This window comes from Pseudophryne corroboree, chromosome 2 (genome assembly GCF_028390025.1).
Source record: "Pseudophryne corroboree isolate aPseCor3 chromosome 2, aPseCor3.hap2, whole genome shotgun sequence".
NCBI classification, from domain to species: Eukaryota; Metazoa; Chordata; class Amphibia; order Anura; family Myobatrachidae; genus Pseudophryne; species Pseudophryne corroboree.
This window is the reverse complement of record NC_086445.1, coordinates 1049261572-1049282538: the sequence shown is the minus strand read 5'-3', so window position 1 is coordinate 1049282538 and position 20967 is coordinate 1049261572. Positions and strand designations below refer to the sequence as shown.

The window sequence follows — 20967 nt, the reverse complement described above, 5'->3', positions numbered from 1 at the left end:
CATGAGTCGATGGCTGGTGTGTCTGACTGGGACTGTTGGTCGGTGTTATCGGACTGGAACCAATGGATGGTATTATTGGACTTGAACCAATGGATGGTATTATTGGACTGGAACCAATGGATGGTATTATCGGACTGGAACCGATGGATGGTATTATTAAACTGGAACCGATGGATGGTATTATCGGACTGGAACCGATGGATGGTATTATTGGACTGGAACCGATAGATGGTATTATCGGACTGGAACCGATAGACGGTGCTATTGGACTGGAACTGATGGATGGTATTATTGGACTGGAACGATGGATGGAATTATATGACTGAAACCGATGGATGGTAATACTGGATTGGAACCGATGGGTGGTATTATTGGACTGGAACCAATGGGTGGTATTATTGGACTGGAACCGATGGATGGTATTATTGGACTGGAACGATGGATGGAATTATATGACTGAAACCGATGGATGGTAATACTGGATTGGAACCGATGGGTGGTATTATTGGACTGGAACCGATGGGTGGTATTATTGGACTGGAACCGATGGATGGTATTATTGGACTGGAACCGATGGATGGTATTATTGGACTGGAACCAATGGATGGTATTATTGGACTGGAACCAATGGATGATATTATTGGACTGGAACTGAAGGGCGTATTATTGGACTGGTACGATGGATGGTATTATCGGACTGGAACCAATGGATGGTATTACTGGATTGGAACCGATGGATGGTACTATCGGACTGGAACAGATGAGAAGTTTTAGCAGAAACCACAGAGCTGAGGTCTAGCACCGAGGATGCTGACTAGTTCTCTGGGGAGTGCAGGCATGAGCTCACACACAGAGCTGTGTGACTTATGACACTGGCAATCTGGACTCAGCAAACCTGGGAGTTTTATACCTGTGGGAGCCTGTGGATTGGCTGGAACCCTCAGCTGATTCCCAAACTGGCCAGAGTTGGCTGAAACTGGATCACATGATACAGAGCAAGATGTCGGTCCCCAGTCTGCTAGCGTGAGGAAAACTAGGCCCGGAAGCCCGCCTGACCCCTTATCACAAAGCTGCTCCCTACCCATGCATGCTGCTTCAGCGATGCGGCTGTACCCGGCACTCACCGCCGCAGCATGGACTTCCGGAGATCGGAAACAGCAAGCCGGACCCGCAGCAACTGCCGGACAGGTAAGTACCGGGGTCTCTGTCTGGGGTCTCAGGCGCTGGGAGTAACAAGCATCTGAATGGAGTACAGAAAAGTCCTTTATTCATAATGTGACCAGGTGACCTCGCTCTGCCAGGCGAATCGAATAGAATAGAGGGCAGTTACCTGTCTATGAGAAACTAGAGGGGGCTTCCTTCACCACTCCTAGGGATTTCCTCTCATATTAGTAAATGTCTGGTAATGACTCTTCTCACTGCGTGGTGTCTGCCACCACCAAAATCCTACCACCGGCACCTGGAACCACATCGTTCTGGGTATGTGTGGACATGCTGCTGCAACTCTTCCTGGGTAGTGTTAGCTAATTCCACTGGGCAGAGCGTTTCAGCTGGAAGCTGCATTTTGCGCTATTCTGGTGGTCACAGGATACAGCAGATGCAGGCGTCTTGAGGCAAGATGTTTATTGCTCAAAGAATATGTCTTTATAAAGACAATTACTCCACAGCATACAGATAATCTTCGGAAGTTCAATCCTCTTTGATAGTCAGAGGGACACTCTCTAAGGACTCGCAGGCCCCCTTTTTATCCATTTCTAACACACAATACCATAGGAGGTAAGCTCGTCCTGACCTCTAAGACAATGGTCTCGCACAATATAAACACAACCCACACTTCACAGGAACTAGTAATTTGCATCCCTCCTTTGATATATCGATCACCCAGAATCAAAGTATCTGTGTGGTTTAAACAGTGATAGAATTGGCATATGATGTTCTCACATATATTGTATAGGAAACTCTTAAAAATAAAAACTGCTTTTCCCCAAATACCTGTTGTACATGTTATAAAGAGACACTCCGGAGGGCAATGCTGCAAAACTTCATGCCAGATTATTAAGTACATGGTATATACACATTGCTGCATCAGCAGACATGACACTGACATAAGCATCAGGGTGACAGAATCCAAGGGCTAGGTGCTGTTGTATGGAGTAGGAGATAGTCTAAGTAAGAGAAGGAAAATCACATGAGGGGAGAGGGCGCTGCTCGTGAGAGCATGGAATATGAATTAAGCCCCCGGTTGTACTGCTGTCAAAGGTACAAAACTTAAAAAGCCAAAGTGCAAATGTTTCAAGTATATCCAGTTGGGCCGTAAGGCTTCAGAGCAAGTGAATAAATTGGTATCCTATCACATAAGCATGATAGTAGGAACAAGTCGGTGTTAAATTATCAGACAGTCACCATAAAGATTGTTGGTATATGGACACAGGAGCCATAAAGATTGTTGGTATATGGACACAGGAGCCATAAAGATTGTTGGTATATGGACACAGGAGCCATAAAGATTGTTGGTATATAGACACAGGAGCCAGAAAGATTGTTGGTATATGGACACAGGAGCCATAAAGATTGTTGGTATATGGACACAGGAGCCATAAAGATTGTTGGTATATAGACACAGGAGCCAGAAAGATTGTTGGTATATGGACACAGGAGCCATAAAGATTGTTGGTATATGGACACAGGAGCCATAAAGATTGTTGGTATATGGACACAGGAGCCATAAAGATTGTTGGTATATAGACACAGGAGCCATGAAGCTGTAACGAATATTAGTTCAAGTCACTAAAGCCACGTGATGCCATGAACATGAGGGGAATAGTAGACAAAGTCCTAAATGCCACAAAAATCAGGACAATTGCTATGGTGGCTTGTTTAGGACCATTGGAACACTGAAGATTGTTGTGTGATGGCAGATTCTGATTTCAGTCAGTCTATGGACGATGGCACAGAAGACTGGGTACCTCGGGTACAATAATGTACAGAAGCTAGTAGATGGCATGCAACAGGGACGTCAGTGCACAATCCAGAAAGACCAAAGTGTGACAGTTGTGTGAAAAGTTAGAAAGTACATTACCCCTTTCCCAAGTCAGCAGCTAGAGCGAAAGCACCACTGGAATTCATACACACAGACACACATAATTAGTACACAAAGGCACACACACACAATTAGTACACACAGACACACACAATTAGTACACACAGACACACATGAATATAATTAGTACACACAGACACACACAATTAGTATACACAGACACACACGCACACAATTAGTACACACAGACACACACACAGTTAGTACCCACAGACATAGGTGGGCCAATAGAAGTGGGGTATATGAGTGGGTATCGCTACTTTGTGACACGCAGATGATGCTATGAGGATAACGCACATTTACTTCCTGAGATACAAATGTGAAGTTACAAGTATTACTGGGCTCCATTGAATACAGCGCGCCGTTATGTCGGAGAAGGCTGGTTCTCGGCACTTAAACATGGGGTTTAGTCACAAGAACTGCCATTCTTCAAAGTGCCTGGCGCAATGCTATCTCCACCACGCTAAGGGCACAAAATAGCATTGCACCAGTAGTTTTATCAGATTTCTGCTCGCACCTCTGGAGGGGTGCGGGAAGAAATCCTCTAATCGGGCCTAACATCACGCTGAATTGAATCGAGCCCATTGTGGAGTTCAAGAGTCTACTAGAGAATCAGAAGGACCTGAAGATAGAGGCGCTAAGGTCTCCCAATGGTGGAGAATATGAAAATAGAGATCTAGCTGTCTACCTCAAGAGGAACGGCATACAGCACCTGCTAACACCTGCCTACACCCCAGAACAGAACGGCATACAGCACCTGCTAACACCTGCCTACAACCCCAGAACAGAACGGCATACAGCACCTGCTAACACCTGCCTACACCCCAGAACAGAATGGCATACAGCACCTGCTAACACCTGCCTACAACCCCAGAACAGAACGGCATACAGCACCTGCTAACACCTGCCTACACCCCAGAGCAGAACGGCATACAGCACCTACTAACACCCGCCTACACCCCAGAGCAGAACGGCATACAGCACCTGCTAACAACTGCCTACACCCCAGAACAGAACGGCATACAGAACCTACTAACAACTGCCTACACCCCAGAACAGAACGGCATACAGCACCTGCTAACACCTGCCTACACCCCAGAACAGAACGGCATACAGCACCTGCTAACAACTGCCTACACCCCAGAACAGAACGGCATACAGCACCTGCTAACAACTGCCTACACCCCAGAACAGAACGGCATACAGCACCTGCTAACAACTGCCTACACCCCAGAACAGAACGGCATACAGCACCTGCTAACAACTGCCTACACCCCAGAACAGAATGGCACACAGCACCTGCTAACACCTGCCTACACCCCAGAACAGAACTGCATACAGCACCTGCTAACAACTGTCTACACCCCAGAGCAGAACGGCATACAGAACCTACTAACAACTGCCTACACCCCAGAGCAGAACGGCATACAGCACCTGTTAACAACTGCCTACACCCCAGAACAGAACGGCATACAGCACCTGATAACAACTGCCTACACTCCAGAACAAAACGGCATACAGCACATGCTAACACCTGCCTACACCCCAGAACAGAACGGCATACAGCACCTGCTAACAACTGCCTACACCCCAGAACAGAACGGCATACAGCACCTGCTAACAACTGCCTACACCCCAGAACAGAACGGCATACAGCACCTGCTAACACCTGCCTACACCCCAGAGCAGAACGGCATACAGAACCTACTAACAACTGCCTACACCCCAGAGCAGAACGGCATACAGCACCTGCTAACAACTGCCTACACCCCAGAACAGAACGGCATACAGCACCTGCTAACAACTGCCTACACCCCAGAACAGAACGGCATACAGCACCTGCTAACAACTGCCTACACTCCAGAACAAAACGGCATACAGCACCTGCTAACAACTGCTTACACCCCAGAACAGAACGGCATACAGCACCTGCTAACAACTGCCTACACCCCAGAACAGAACGGCATACAGCACCTGCTAACACCTGCCTACACCCCAGAGCAGAACGGCATACAGAACCTACTAACAACTGCCTACACCCCAGAGCAGAACGGCATACAGCACCTGCTAACAACTGCATACACCCCAGAGCAGAACGGCATACAGAACCTACTAACAACTGCCTACACCCCAGAGCAGAACGGCATACAGCACCTGCTAACAACTGCCTACACCCCAGAACAGAACGGCATATAGCACCTGCTAACACCTGCCTACACCCCAGAGCAGAACGGCATACAGTACCTGCTAACAACTGCCTACACCCCAGAACAGAACGGCATACAGAACCTACTAACAACTGCCTACACCTCAGAGCAGAACGGCATACAGCACCTGCTAACAACTGCCTACACCCCAGAACAGAACGGCATACAGCACCTACTAACAACTGCCTACACCCCAGAACAGAACGGCACACAGCACCTACTAACAACTGCCTACACCCCAGAACAGAACTGCATACAGCACCTGCTAACACCTGCCTACACCCCAGAACAGAACGTCATACAGCACCTACTAACAACTGCCTACACCCCAGAACAGAACGGCATACAGCACCTACTAAATACCGCCTACACCCCAGAACAGAACGGCATACAGCACCTGCTAACAACCGCCTACACCCCAGAACAGAACGGCATACAGCACCTGCTAACAACCGCCTACACCCCAGAACAGAACGACATACAGCACCTGCTAACAACTGCCTACACCCCAGAACAGAACGACATACAGCACCTGCTAACAACTGCCTACACCCCAGAACAGAACGGCACACAGCACCTACTAACAACTGCCTACACCCCAGAACAGAACGGCATACAGCACCTGCTAACACCTGCCTACACCCCAGAGCAGAACGGCATACAGTACCTGCTAACAACTGCCTACACCCCAGAACAGAACGGCATACAGCACCTGCTAACAACTGCCTACACCCCAGAACAGAACGGCATACAGCACCTGCTAACACCTGCCTACACCCCAGAGCAGAACGGCATACAGTACCTGCTAACAACTGCCTACACCCCAGAACAGAACGGCATACAGAACCTACTAACAACTGCCTACACCCCAGAGCAGAATGGCATACAGCACCTGCTAACAACTGCCTACACCCCAGAACAGAACGGCATACAGCACCTACTAACAACTGCCTACACCCCAGAACAGAACGGCATACAGCACCTACTAACAACTGCCTACACCCCAGAACAGAACGGCATACAGCACCTGCTAACACCTGCCTACACCCCAGAACAGAACGGCATACAGCACCTACTAACAACTGCCTACACCCCAGAACAGAACGGCATACAGCACCTACTAACAACTGCCTACACCCCAGAACAGAACGGCATACAGCACCTGCTAACAACCGCCTACACCCCAGAACAGAACGACATACAGCACCTGCTAACAACCGCCTACACCCCAGAACAGAACGACATACAGCACCTGCTAACAACTGCCTACACCCCAGAACAGAACGACATACAGCACCTGCTAACAACTGCCTACACCCCAGAACAGAACGGCACACAGCACCTACTAACAACTGCCTACACCCCAGAACAGAACGGCATACAGCACCTGCTAACACCAACGGCACACAGCACCTACTAACAACTGCCTACACCCCAGAACAGAACGGCATAAAGCACCTGCTAACAACTGCCTACACCCCAGAACAGAACGGCATACAGAACCAACTAACAACTGCCTACACCCCAGAGCAGAACGGCATACAGCACCTGCTAACAACTGCCTACACCCCAGAACAGAACGGCATACAGCACCTACTAACAACTGCCTACACCCCAGAACAGAACGGCATACAGCACCTGCTAACACCTGCCTAAACCCCAGAACAGAACCGTATACAGCAAATGCTAACAACTGCCTACACCCCAGAACAGAACGGCACACAGCACCTACTAACAACTGCCTACACCCCAGAACAGAACGGCATACAGCACCTACTAACAACTGCCTACACCCCAGAACAGAACGGCATACAGCACCTGCTAACACCTGCCTACACCCCAGAACAGAACCGTATACAGCAAATGCTAACAACTGCCTACACCCCAGAACAGAACGGCACACAGCACCTACTAACAACTGCCTACACCCCAGAGCAGAACGGCATACAGCACCTGCTAACAACTGCCTACACCCCAGAACAGAACGGCATACAGCACCTACTAACACCTGCCTACACCCCAGAGCAGAACGGTATACAGCACCTACTAATACCTGCCTACACCCCAGAGCAGAACGGTATACAGCACCTACTACCACCTGCCTACACCCCAGAGCAGAACGGTATACAGCACCTGCTAACAACTGCCTACACCCCAGAACAGAACGGCATACAGCACCTGCTAACAACTGCCTACACCCCAGAACAGAACGGCATACAGCACCTGCTAACAACTGCCTACACCCCAGAACAGAACGGCATACAGCACCTGCTAACAACTGCCTACACCCCAGAACAGAACGGCATACAGCACCTGCTAACAACTGCCTACACCCCAGAACAGAACGGCATACAGCACCTGCTAACACCTGCCTACACCCCAGAACAGAACGGCATACAGCACCTGCTAACAACTGCCTACACCCCAGAACAGAACGGCATACAGCACCTGCTAACACCTGCCTACACCCCAGAACAGAACGGCATACAGCACCTGCTAACAACTGCCTACACCCCAGAGCAGAACGGCATACAGCACCTGCTAACAACTGCCTACACCCCAGAACAGAACGGCATACAGCACCTGCTAACACCTGCCTACACCCCAGAACAGAACGGCATACAGCACCTGCTAACAACTGCATACACCCCAGAGCAGAACGGCACACAGCACCTACTAACAACTGCCTACACCCCAGAGCAGAACGGTATACAGCACCTGCTAACAACTGCCTACACCCCAGAACAGAACGGCATACAGCACCTGCTAACACCTGCCTACACCCCAGAACAGAACGGCATACAGCACCTGCTAACACCTGCCTACACCCCAGAACAGAACGGCATACAGCACCTGCTAACAACTGCCTACACCCCAGAGCAGAACGGCATACAGCACCTGCTAACAACTGCCTACACCCCAGAACAGAACGGCATACAGCACCTGCTAACACCTGCCTACACCCCAGAACAGAACGGCATACAGCACCTGCTAACACCTGCCTACACCCCAGAACAGAACGGCATACAGCACCTGCTAACAACCGCCTACACCCCAGAACAGAACGGCATACAGCGCCTGCTAACAACTGCCTACACCCCAGAACAGAACGGCATACAGCACCTGCTAACAACTGCCTACACCCCAGAACAGAACGGCATACAGCACCTGCTAACACCTGCCTACACCCCAGAACAGAACGGCATACAGCACCTGCTAACAACTGCCTACACCCCAGAACAGAACGGCATACAGCACCTGCTAACACCTGCCTACACCCCAGAACAGAACGGCATACAGCACCTGCTAACAACTGCCTACACCCCAGAGCAGAACGGCATACAGCACCTGCTAACAACTGCCTACACCCCAGAACAGAACGGCATACAGCACCTGCTAACACCTGCCTACACCCCAGAACAGAACGGCATACAGCACCTGCTAACAACTGCATACACCCCAGAGCAGAACGGCACACAGCACCTACTAACAACTGCCTACACCCCAGAACAGAACGGCATACAGCACCTGCTAACAACTGCCTACACCCCAGAGCAGAACGGTATACAGCACCTGCTAACAACTGCCTACACCCCAGAACAGAACGGCATACAGCACCTGCTAACACCTGCCTACACCCCAGAACAGAACGGCATACAGCACCTGCTAACACCTGCCTACACCCCAGAACAGAACGGCATACAGCACCTGCTAACAACTGCCTACACCCCAGAGCAGAACGGCATACAGCACCTGCTAACAACTGCCTACACCCCAGAACAGAACGGCATACAGCACCTGCTAACACCTGCCTACACCCCAGAACAGAACGGCATACAGCACCTGCTAACACCTGCCTACACCCCAGAACAGAACGGCATACAGCACCTGCTAACAACTGCCTACACCCCAGAACAGAACGGCATACAGCACCTGCTAACAACTGCCTACACCCCAGAGCAGAACGGCATACAGCACCTGCTAACAACTGCCTACACCCCAGAACAGAACGGCATACAGCACCTGCTAACAACTGCCTACACCCCAGAACAGAACGGCATACAGCACCTGCTAACAACTGCCTACACCCCAGAGCAGAACGGCATACAGCACCTGCTAACAACTGCCTACACCCCAGAACAGAACGGCATACAGCACCTGCTAACACCTGCCTACACCCCAGAGCAGAACGGCATACAGCACCTGCTAACACCTGCCTACACCCCAGAGCAGAACGGCATACAGCACCTGCTAACACCTGCCTACACCCCAGAGCAGAACGGCATACAGCACCTGCTAACACCTGCCTACACCACAGAGCAGAACGGCATACAGCACCTGCTAACACCTGCCTACACCCCAGAACAGAACGGCATACAGCACCTGCTAACACCTGCCTACACCCCAGAACAGAACGGCATACAGCACCTGCTAACAACTGCCTACACCCCAGAACAGAACGGCATACAGCACCTGCTAACAACTGCCTACACCCCAGAACAGAACGGCATATAGCACCTGCTAACATCTGCCTACACCCCAGAGCAGAACGGCATACAGCACCTGCTAACAACTGCCTACACCCCAGAGCAGAACGACATACAGCACCTGCTAACAACCGCCTACACCCCAGAGCAGAACGACATACAGCACCTGCTAACAACTGCCTACACCCCAGAGCAGAACGGCATACAGCACCTGCTAACAACCGCCTACACCCCAGAACAGAACGGCATACAGCACCTGCTAACAACTGCCTACACCCCAGAACAGAACGGCATACAGCACCTGCTAACAACTGCCTACACCCCAGAACAGAACGGCATATAGCACCTGCTAACAACTGCCTACACCCCAGAGCAGAACGGCATACAGCACCTGCTAACAACTGCCTACACCCCAGAGCAGAACGACATACAGCACCTGCTAACAACCGCCTACACCCCAGAACAGAACGACATACAGCACCTGCTAACAACCGCCTACACCCCAGAACAGAACGGCATACAGCACCTGCTAACAACCGCCTACACCCCAGAGCAGAACGGCATACAGCACCTGCTAACACCTGCCTACACCCCAGAGCAGAACGGCATACAGCACCTGCTAACAAGTGCCTACACTCCAGAGCAGAACGGCATACAGCACCTGCTAACAACTGCCTACACCCCAGAACAGAACGGCATACAGCACCTGCTAACAACCGCCTACACCCCAGAACAGAACGGTATACAGCACCTGCTAACAACTGCCTACACCCCAGAGCAGAACGGCATACAGCACCTGCTAACAACCGCCTACACCCCAGAGCAGAACGGCATACAGCACAGACTACCGTATGCTACGTGATGCAGGTCTGGGTATTCTGGGCAGAAGCAGCACAACCTATTATTTATCTCAAGAATCCAGCACCTACCGCTCAGTCAAAGACAAGACACCATTGGAGGCATCATGGTCCGGGAAAGGCCAGGTATCAGTCACCTGCATGTCTTTGGGTGCAGAGCATATGCCCATATCCCTAAAGAGAGGAGGATCCCAAATCCTTCTCATGTATCAGGCTGGGATACTGTAGACGGAGCAAAGGATATAGATTATGGAACATTAACAACAAAAGGCTTCTAGTCGAGAGACGTTAAAGTACCACAAAATCCAGCGATGGTAGACATGCCCGCAGGTGGACGCGTGCCAGAGACCACAGATACAAGTGATCAGGAGCAATGTGAGGCGCAACAAGGACAACCTGCCACAAGGTGCAGCCAGGAATATGCAAACATTGTCTGCTGTGAACCACTGACACCATCGGTGGTGGGGAGAGTCAGGTGACCACTGGAGACGGAAGTGCTTCAAGTAGGGTTTTATTCCAGCAGAAAGGTACGGCCGCTGCAGCAGCTTCTTACACAGCAGTACGAGCAGCAACCTCAGGAGCAGAGCAATGTAGCTTCATAAGAACATAGCAACATGGGGTATGCATACCTTCCAACCATTGGTGTCATGAAGTCGGGACCCTCGTGTGCTTCCGAAAAGGGGGCATGCCCTCGAGTGGGAGAGATGTGGCCTTGAGCATGAGTGGGAGTGACCTCATGGCACAACCCTGTTTTCAGCAGGGACATTGCAGAATTGTGAGAGTGTCTGAATAGTGGGACTGACCCTCTAGAATCAGGACAGTTGGGGGGGCTGGGTAGGCAGCATCCAGTACTCTCACCCTGACTGACCTACACAGGCAGGCTTATATAAATTAGCACGAGACATATATATAAGAGAGCGCACATATCAGATGTTAGTTTGTATTAATTAATAGAATTTTAAAAAAAATCAGAGAATAAATGTAAATAAGCATTACACGCATAGTTTATAAAATTGTAGCATTCTGGTGTATTAGCACTAATGCTCTAAGGTATACAGAGTAGCAAGTTGTAATGCTTTCTTACATGGAGTCTTTGATTTTTTTTTTTATTCTATTAATAAATACAATCTAACATCTGATATTTGGGCTCTCTTATATATGTGATTCTTGTCAGTCATAAATAATTGCTGATTATTTAATAGGAGCTGCAAACCTATTACACTAATCTGGAAATAATATATCCAGAGGTTTTCTATACAGATATTATATATATATATATATATACTCCAAATGTGCCGGCACTCTGTGCTAATAAAACAGCTGGTCCCGGTGCCACAGTGCAATGAAATAATGCAACTCCTCCAAAGATGCACGGCACTCCAGAGACACGGTATAAACGTCTTTTAATGGTGCAAATAGTTCAACATGTTTCGAGGCACCAGCCTCTTCCTCAGGACACACCAATTACAAAACAGAAAACATTTAAACAGCTTAAATACCTGTGCTCCATCGAGCTGCTTCCGCCGCTGCCCACAGCGCCACGCGTCACCGCCGCCGGATGTCCGCAGGCCGCTCACTTCCTGGTAACCAGTTGGCTGGTGTTGCGTCCCAACGGAGGAGTCCCGGTGTCGCATCTAATGGCGGCACTGCAGTAGATCAGGGGCATATAGGCAGGAGATGCAAAGAAATAAAACAGAAATAACCATAAATAATACACAAAAAAGACATAACTACAAACATACTAATATTAAGAGCATATATCACAACAAGCTATTATAATAATTAGGGGTCTATTCATGAAGCAGTGAAAAGTGTGGAGAAGTGAGCCAGTGGAGAAGTTGCCCACGGCAACCAATCAGCAGCTCTGTACAATTGTATAATATGCAAATTATAAATGTTACTTCAATGCTGATTGGTTGCCATGGGCAACTTCTCCACTGGCTCACTTCTCTGCTCTTATCACTGCTTCATGAATAGACCCCTTAGTGTGATAATTAGAACAAACCAAATTATCCAAAAGTACAACTAGCAAATAGGAGTATGTTACATTAAACTATTCCAGTTAATCTTATCATTTAAACCATGCGGAGAAATCGAATTTAGGCAGAAAATCCACCTAGATTCGGTGAGCAATAGGTGTTTAGCTCTATCGCCACCACGGGGAGATTCCAGCACCTGATCAATTATAAAATACTTTAGAGAGGTTAATGGGTGGCCCATCATCTTAAAGTGATGGGCCCCTGGCTGATCAATCGATCTGTCTCTAGATGACAACTGTATAGCCGACCTATGTAAGGCCATTCGTTCACGAAATTGACGTGTTGTCTGGCCCACATAGTACAGGCCACACGAACATACAATAACGTAAACAACAAAAGATGAAGTGCAAGTCAAAACGAACCGAATGTCATAAGTTTTTGGCAGATGAGGATGTTTAAATGATTTACAAGTGACCATAAATTTACAGGTGGTACAGTTATAACAACTATAGCACCCTGGTGGCTTAAAGTAAACATTAGGTTGTCTGGGAATACCTCTACCAGCGAAAGGAGAAAAACAAAAGGCGGAATTATAAAACTAAAGACGGACACTGGGATTCTTGTTGAAGGAGACAATTTAATAGAAGATCATCTTTAATGATTATTTTTGCTCAGTATTTACTACTGAAAGAGAGGGGAAGGGGCCACAGAAAAGTTGCAAGGATATTCAGGAAAATGAAACAAGTACATTTACAGAGGAGAAGGTCCTAACAGAACTCTCAAAGCTGAAAGTGGACAAATCTATGGGGCCAGATGGGATACATCCAAGGATACTAAAAGAACTTAAAGAGATGCTGGTAGCACCATTGACAGAATTATTCAAACAGTCATTAGCTACAGGAGTAATTCCAGAGGACTGGAAAAGAGCAAACGTAGTCCCACTGCACAAAAGTGGAAGCAAGGAAGAGGCAAACAACTAAAGACCAGTGAGTCTTACATCAGTAGTAGGGAAATTGATGGAAACACTCTTAAAAGAAAGAGTTGTAGATTATCTCAAATCCGGCAATTTACAGGATCCCAAACAGCATGGATTCACTGGGGGGAGATCATGTCAAACAAATCTTATTGACTTTTTTGATTGTGTGACTAAAGTGATGGATAAAGGTGGAGCCATGGATATAGCTTATCTAGACTTTAGTAAGGCTTTTGACACTGTTCCACATCGCAGACTGCTAAATAAACTTGAAAGTTTGGGATTGGATATTAGGATTATTGAATGGATAAGATCTTGGTTGAAGGATAGAAAACAGAGAGTTGTGGTAAATGGAGTGCACTCACAGGAGGGAAATGTTACCAGTGGAGTACCCCAGGGATCTGTACTTGGACCAGTGCTTTTTTATATCTTTATTGGTGACATTGCAAATGGCATTAAAGGGAAAGTATGCCTTTTTGCAGATGACTCAAAGGTATGCAACAGGGTAGACACACCAGGTGGGGTAAAACAAATGATTGAGGATCTAGGTAGACTAGAGGAATGGTCAAGAGTGTGGCAATTACAGTTTAATGCCAAAAAATGCAAAATCATGCACTTGGGTCTCAAAAATCCAAAAGCTAAATATAGTATTAATGGCACTATACTGGAAACTACTGAGGAGGAAAGGGATCTAGGAGTCACTATTTCAGATGACTTAAAGGCAGGTAAGCAATGTAACAAGGCAATGAGGAAGGCTAGTCAGATGCTTGGCTGCATTGGGAGAGGAATCAGCAGCAGAAAGAAAGAAGTAATAATGCCACTGTATAGCTCATTGGTACGGCCTCATCTAGAATACTGTGTTCAATTCTGGAGGCCATATCTTCAAAAGGATATTAATACATTAGAAACTGTACAAAGGAGGGCAAGTAAAATGGTGCATGGCCTACATCACAAAACATACCCAGAAAGACTAAGAAATCTCAATATGTATAGTTTGGAGCAGAGAAGGGAAAGGGGGGACATGATAGAAACTTTCAAATATATCAAGGGTTTTAACAAAGTCCAGGAGGGAAACATTCTCCAAATGAAGAGAAGCAATAGGACACGAGGACATGCACTGAGACTGGAGGGGGGGAGGTTCAGGGGAAAAATTATTGCGGAAAAAATATTTCACAGAAAGGGTAGTGGACAAGTGGAATAGCCTCCCATCAGAGGTGGTAGAGGCTAAGAAAGTAGAGCAATTTAAACATGCATGGGATAGACATAAAGATATCCTTACAAAGAAATAAGAATCAAATAAGGTTAGAGATAAAAATAATGTAAAAAAAAAAAGGGGGGGGGGACAGACTAGATGGGCCAAGTGGTTCTTATCTGCCGACAAATTCTATGTTTCTATGTTACCAGTAATATCGGTAATCATTAATCTATCCCTTAGATTACGTCCTCTTTTGAAAGCTGCCATAGGGCGCATGGTACTAAGTCCCGGTAAATCTTTATCTGTGGCCACAATTGGCCAAAGTGCTTTAGTCGCACGGTTGATAACAGGGCTGGCTGTATTAAAGTTGCTCACCCAGGGCAAAATACGTTCTGACTGACGGGTACGAGTCTGAAGCAATTGTGACCTGGACATTAGTAAAACCTGTAATTTTTGTTCTTCCAAGACCTTGAGATCATAACCTCTTGCTACAAACTTCAAAATGAGCTCATCTATAGCTATCAGTGCATGTGAGGAATCACTAGAGATCCTGGCCACCGTCATCATCTGGGATAACGGTTACCCTCGTTTAAGAGGGCCAGGGTGATGACTGGATGCCAGCAAAAAGGTATTACGGTCAACATATTTGTTAAATACCTCTGTCACAATAACACCCTCTTTCAAAATTACACGTACATCCAGGAAATTAGCTGTCTCTTCACTACTGGAGTAAGTGAATTTAATAGAAGAATTCATATTGTTAACTTCCTGCATGAGGGTATTAAACCTGTCAGCACCCCCCGTCCACAACAAAAATATGTCGTCTATATACCTAGTATATAATTTGATATACTGACAGACATCACAGCGATTCAAAAACATACTGTCTTCTAGGTCAAACATAAATACGTTGGCGTATGACGGGGCCACTGCTGACCCCATCGCACACCCACGTTCCTGTAAATAATAACCATCATGAAGAAAGTAATTACGGTACAGAGTCAATTCAAGTAACCTCAAGAACAGATCATGATTAAATAAATTAGGATCCAAGAACTGTAACAGAAAATTTTTCATAGAGGCCAATCCACCCATGTGCGGAATCGACGTGTATAAACTACACACATCGAGACAGCACATGAGCTCTGGTATATCCCCGACACCATTAAGCAATTTCAAAAAATCCGTGGTGTCTTTAAGAAAGGACTGTTTGTTTGAAAGCAGAGGCTGCAACAGATGGTCTAAAAGTTGAGCAGTAGGTTGATATAAAGAACCACAAGCCCGGTGGGTCACGACTGTTTTTATGCAGCTTGGGCAAGGTATATAATACCGGAATTTTGGGATGGTCCACCTGTAGCGCTTCAGCTATTTTAGCTGTAATGAGATTTTGATGTACAGCTACTGAAAGAATACCATTTAATTCTTTCTGGTATTTGATAGTAGGATTACCATGCAGACGTGAATAAACTCCTTCCTCAGACAGCTGATGATTCATTTCAGCACGATACTTATGTATATCTTGTATCACAATTGCTCCACCTTTATCGGCGCGGGGAGGGGGGGGGGAATAATAATGTCATCATAGGAGCCCAAATCACGTAGTGCCATGGATTCTCGATTCGGAAGATTTTTATGAACAATGCCCGGAGCAGCTGTAAATTTCATCACAGATTCATCCAAAAGGCGATTAAAGGTCTTAAGTGATGAATTAGTAGAAACGGGATCAAACCTAGATTTTGATTTACCTCTAAGGAAACTTTCAAGTGAAGTTGAATCAGATATACTATTCTGATATTGGAAATGTTCTTTCAGGCGAAGATTTCTTGCAAATCTATGATGATCCATACGCCAGGTAAAACCATCAAAAAAATTAGTAGGGACAAACGAAAGTCCTTTACGTAACACCTGCATCTCCATATCAGACAGAGTCCTATTAGATAGGTTGAAGATTAAGTTATTTTCTTGCGAGACGGATTTCTCCTGACGTCGCGTACCTCTTTTACATTGCTTGCCCCTGCAGGTGGCCTTCCTCCATGTGCTTGAGCAACAGGCACTTTGTCTAAAGGGACATCTGCTGAAGTGGATGATTCCTCAGGCTCCGATGTAGCAAATTCACTATCACTGTTATTGTGCAAAGCCCCGTTTCTGTTACGACTCTGAGGACGTCTCTGTTGCCATGGCCTTCTGCGCCTTTCCAGGGCCCTACTACGACTTTCGTATACACCTCCAGATAACCACTTGTAAACGTGGTTCTCCTCATAATCTGCATCTACAGTATGCTTTTTGTTCTTTTTGAACTTGATAAGATTCTTCCTATATTGTTCACACTGTTGTTGTAACTTAGAAACCCAGCCAGCATTCGCCTCGTCTTGCAAGATACTCTGGTGTTCTCTTTCAAGATTCTGTATCTTAGTGCGTGCAATCTGGAGCTCGCGTCCAGCTTCCTCGATAACGAGGATCATCAAATCTAGGGCACATTTATTCAAGATACCTGTCCATTTGCGAACAAAATCTGGATTCTGTCTTCCAATAGTCAGGGAGTTTTATATATATATATATATATATATATATATAAACTATAATTACTGTTGTTTGCGCCTGATGTCTAAATTTATTTAGAGATAATAGGTTTATATAAATTAGCTCCTCCTAATGGAAGAAAGGGTGTGTTTCTTTCCAGAACCACAAAAGTTGAACGTTCTATTCAAATGTGGGCAATTCCTCTCTGCCACACGCCCCCAGCAGCAGAGTCAGGCAGCGACTGGGAAGAGCGGAAATCAGCCACAGATAAAGAGCTTGCAGCTATAGACAGCAATGACACATTGGGGGTCATTCCGAGATGATGGCTCGCTAGCAGTTTTAGCAGTCGTGTAAATGCTAAGCCGCCGCCCACTGGGAGTGTATTTTAGCTTAGCAGAAGTGCGAACGAAAGGATCGCAGAGCGGCTACAAAATTTTGTGCAGTTTCAGAGTAGCTCCAGACCTACTCAGCGCTTGCGATCACTTCAGACTGTTCAGTTCCGGATTTGATGTCACAAACCCGCCCACGTTCACCCAGCCACGCCTGCATTTTTCCTGGCACGCCTGCGTTTTTTCAAACACTCCCTGAAAACGGTCAGTTGACACCCAGAAACGCCCTCTTCCTGTCAATTACTCTGCGGCCAGCACTGCAACTGAAAAGCTTCGCTAGACCTTGTGTGAAACTACATCGGCCGTTGTGAAAGTACGTCGCGCGTGCGCATTGCACCGCATGCGCAGAAGTGCCGTTTTTTTGCATCATCGCTGCGCCGTGAACATTTTCAGCTAGCGATCAACTCGGAATGACCCCCTTGGACTGTTGTGGACAGGCCAAGCGACCATAAAACCATCAAAAATAAGGGGGTCTTCTGCAAGAAGCTCAGCACCAATGGAAATCTTGTTGCCAAAGGTTGCACTCACAAATCCAGCTGTGACTAAGGAGATCTTCTTGCCTGTTGCAAGATACAGCACATTACATTATATATGGTCATTTCCTTATCTACTATGACTTGGTATTATACCGGCTGGACATTGGCTTCTGAAGAAATCATTGTATGGGCTATAACAGAGTGACCGCTGCTGGTACATCAAGTCAGGGTAAGAGAACCAGATAACCAGTGTCAGGGTGTAACTTAGGGGTCTATTTACTAAGCCTTGGATGGAGATAAAGGCACATGAGATAAAGTACCAGCCAATCGGCTCCTATCTGTCATTTTACAAACCCAGCCTGTAACATGGCAGCTAGGAGCTGATTGGCTGGTACTTTATCACCGTACATGTACATGTGATTTCTAAGTTTTTTATTTTTAATAAATTTGCAAAAATCTGAAAAACACTTTTCTCACGTTGTCATTATGGGGTATTGGCCCTCATTCCGAGTCGTTCGCTCGGTAATTTTCATCGCATCGCAGTGAAATTCCGCTTAGTACGCATGCGCAATATTCGCACTGCGACTGCGCCAAGTAATTTACAATGAAGATAGTATTTTTACTCACAGCTTTTTCCTCGCTCCGGCGATCGTAGTGTGATTGACAGGAAATGGGTGTTACTGGGCGGAAACACGGCGTTTTCGGGGCGTGTGGATAAAAACGCTACCGTTTCCGGAAAAAACGCGGGAGTGGCTGGAGAAACGGGGGAGTGTCTGGGCGAACGCTGGGTGTGTTTGTGACGTCAAACCAGGAACGACAAGCACTGAAATGATCGCAGATGCCGAGTAAGTCTGAACCTACTCTGAAACTGCTAAGTAGTTTGTAATCGCAATATTGCGAATACATCGGTCGCAATTTTAAGAAGCTAAGATTCACTCCCAGTAGGCGTAGGCTTAGCCTGAGCAACTCTGCTAAATTCGCCTTGCGAGCGATCAACTCGGAATGAGGGCCCTTGTGTGTAGAATTTTGAGGGAAATTTTTTTTATTTATTCCAGTTTGGAATAACGCTGTAACATAACAAAATGTGGAAAAAGTGAAGCGCCGTGAATACTTTCCGGATGCACTGTATGTCATAGTTACTGTTTTTACATGACTGCAGCGTGTGCATTATGGCTGAACAGACGCTATGGGCCTGATTTTAATGTGGACGCTACTGTGTTTCCAATAGCAACCGCTATCAGAACCGTGGGAGCGATAATATGCAAACGCTCACGTCAGACTGCCCCTTGTGCACCAGCGTGTGATGGAGAGCACAAGCGTCCAGACGCTCACTTTTAGGGGTATATTTATTAAAAGTTGATTTGGGTCGATGTTGATCGATTTTTTGCTCGGTGTTGGGTCGATTTTTGATCGATTTTGTGTTTCAGGGTCTAAATCACATATTTACTAACAGATGATTTTTGAATATTTTTTTTACACAATGTCAAAAATCATCTGTTGGTAAACGTGTGACTTATACCCTGAAACACAAAATCGATCAAACATCGACATAAATCGACTTTTAGTAAGTATACCCCTTAGTGTCTGAGGACAGTGCAACTGTGCCGGTGGTTCTGATCTCGCCACCATTCCGCACACTATCGCTTGCACCATCGCTGACACCATCGCTTGCACCTTTGACATTTGTTGCAGCCTATTCTAAAATTGCCCCAAACATGGCGTCTCTCTGACAGTAGATCCGCATTTGGGAACGCGGCCGCGCTCTCTGACATGCCCGTGAGACAGCCTTTTTGTGAACCTTTCAAGCCACCTCACAGTCACTGCCCATAGTTGTGCGCTGCCGACTCAACTGAAAACGACTCCACACACAATAATGCTCTCTGCGCACAGTCAGGGGAACGCATGCGCCATTGGGGCAGTAGCACAAACATCAGCATTCCGTCCACCTCTGTATCACGCCGATGTGAGCTAGGTATTCTCCGTTTAGATGAGACCACCATCTGTTCTGGGTGACAATCTGAGGAGACCAGCACTTTTCAATATTCTTAAACTATCCCCAACTGACAGCAACAATTGCTTCACAGACAAATTCACTTAGATCGCATTTTTTCATTCTGGTGTTTGGTATGAACAACAACTGAACCTTTTGACCATGTCTGCACGTTTTTTTGCATTGAGTCCCATGACTGGCAGATGATATGTTTACGAGCAGGTGTACAGCAGTACCCAATTAAGAGGTTTCTCAGTGTAAATTGTTTTCATTTGCAGAGCCAGTGGACGGGCCAAGAATCGAATCCAATTGCACAGCCAAGAATGTCGTCATACGATGCTCAATTTCAGCGGGTACTGATCCAAATGTAATCATTTTGTGGAACAACCATACAAAGGGCAACTTTAAAGGAAAATCGCATTCAGTTTCTATAAATCTTAAAGAGCAGCCTGGAACTGTGATCTGTGTGGCCAAAAACACAGTGAGCAAAGAACAGCAGACTAAGGAGATCAACTGCTCAAAGGGTGAGAATAATCGTATTATGTAACATTAATGTCATAACGCAATGTATATCTCCAGGCCTGGAAATCACAGTGTGGGCCCGTGTGCAGAGGTGATTATCTGAAGCCAAGCACAGGCCAGGAACAGCGGATAACCATGTATGACCCATTTCTGTTTGCAAAACCTCTACACCAAATCTCGGTTACAGGGCACAGCTCTCTTATGCTTAGGAAATAGAAAAAGCTGATGAGAGGGTCCCCAAAGTGGACATGATCTCCCGTTGCCCATTGGTC

The 20967-nt window shown here is 46.8% G+C and overlaps 1 protein-coding gene across 4 annotated transcripts in view; it reads left to right on the top strand.

Moving 5' to 3' along the window:
• CD2 (CD2 molecule) overlaps positions 1-20967 on the top strand; it is a 147734-nt gene that overhangs the window by 68822 nt on the left and 57945 nt on the right. For all 4 annotated transcript variants that reach the window (XM_063950564.1, XM_063950566.1, XM_063950565.1 and 1 more), the window contains exon 3: positions 20452-20697. In XM_063950564.1, coding sequence (XP_063806634.1) covers positions 20452-20697 — 246 coding nt within the window. The remainder of the gene's footprint in view (positions 1-20451; positions 20698-20967) is intronic.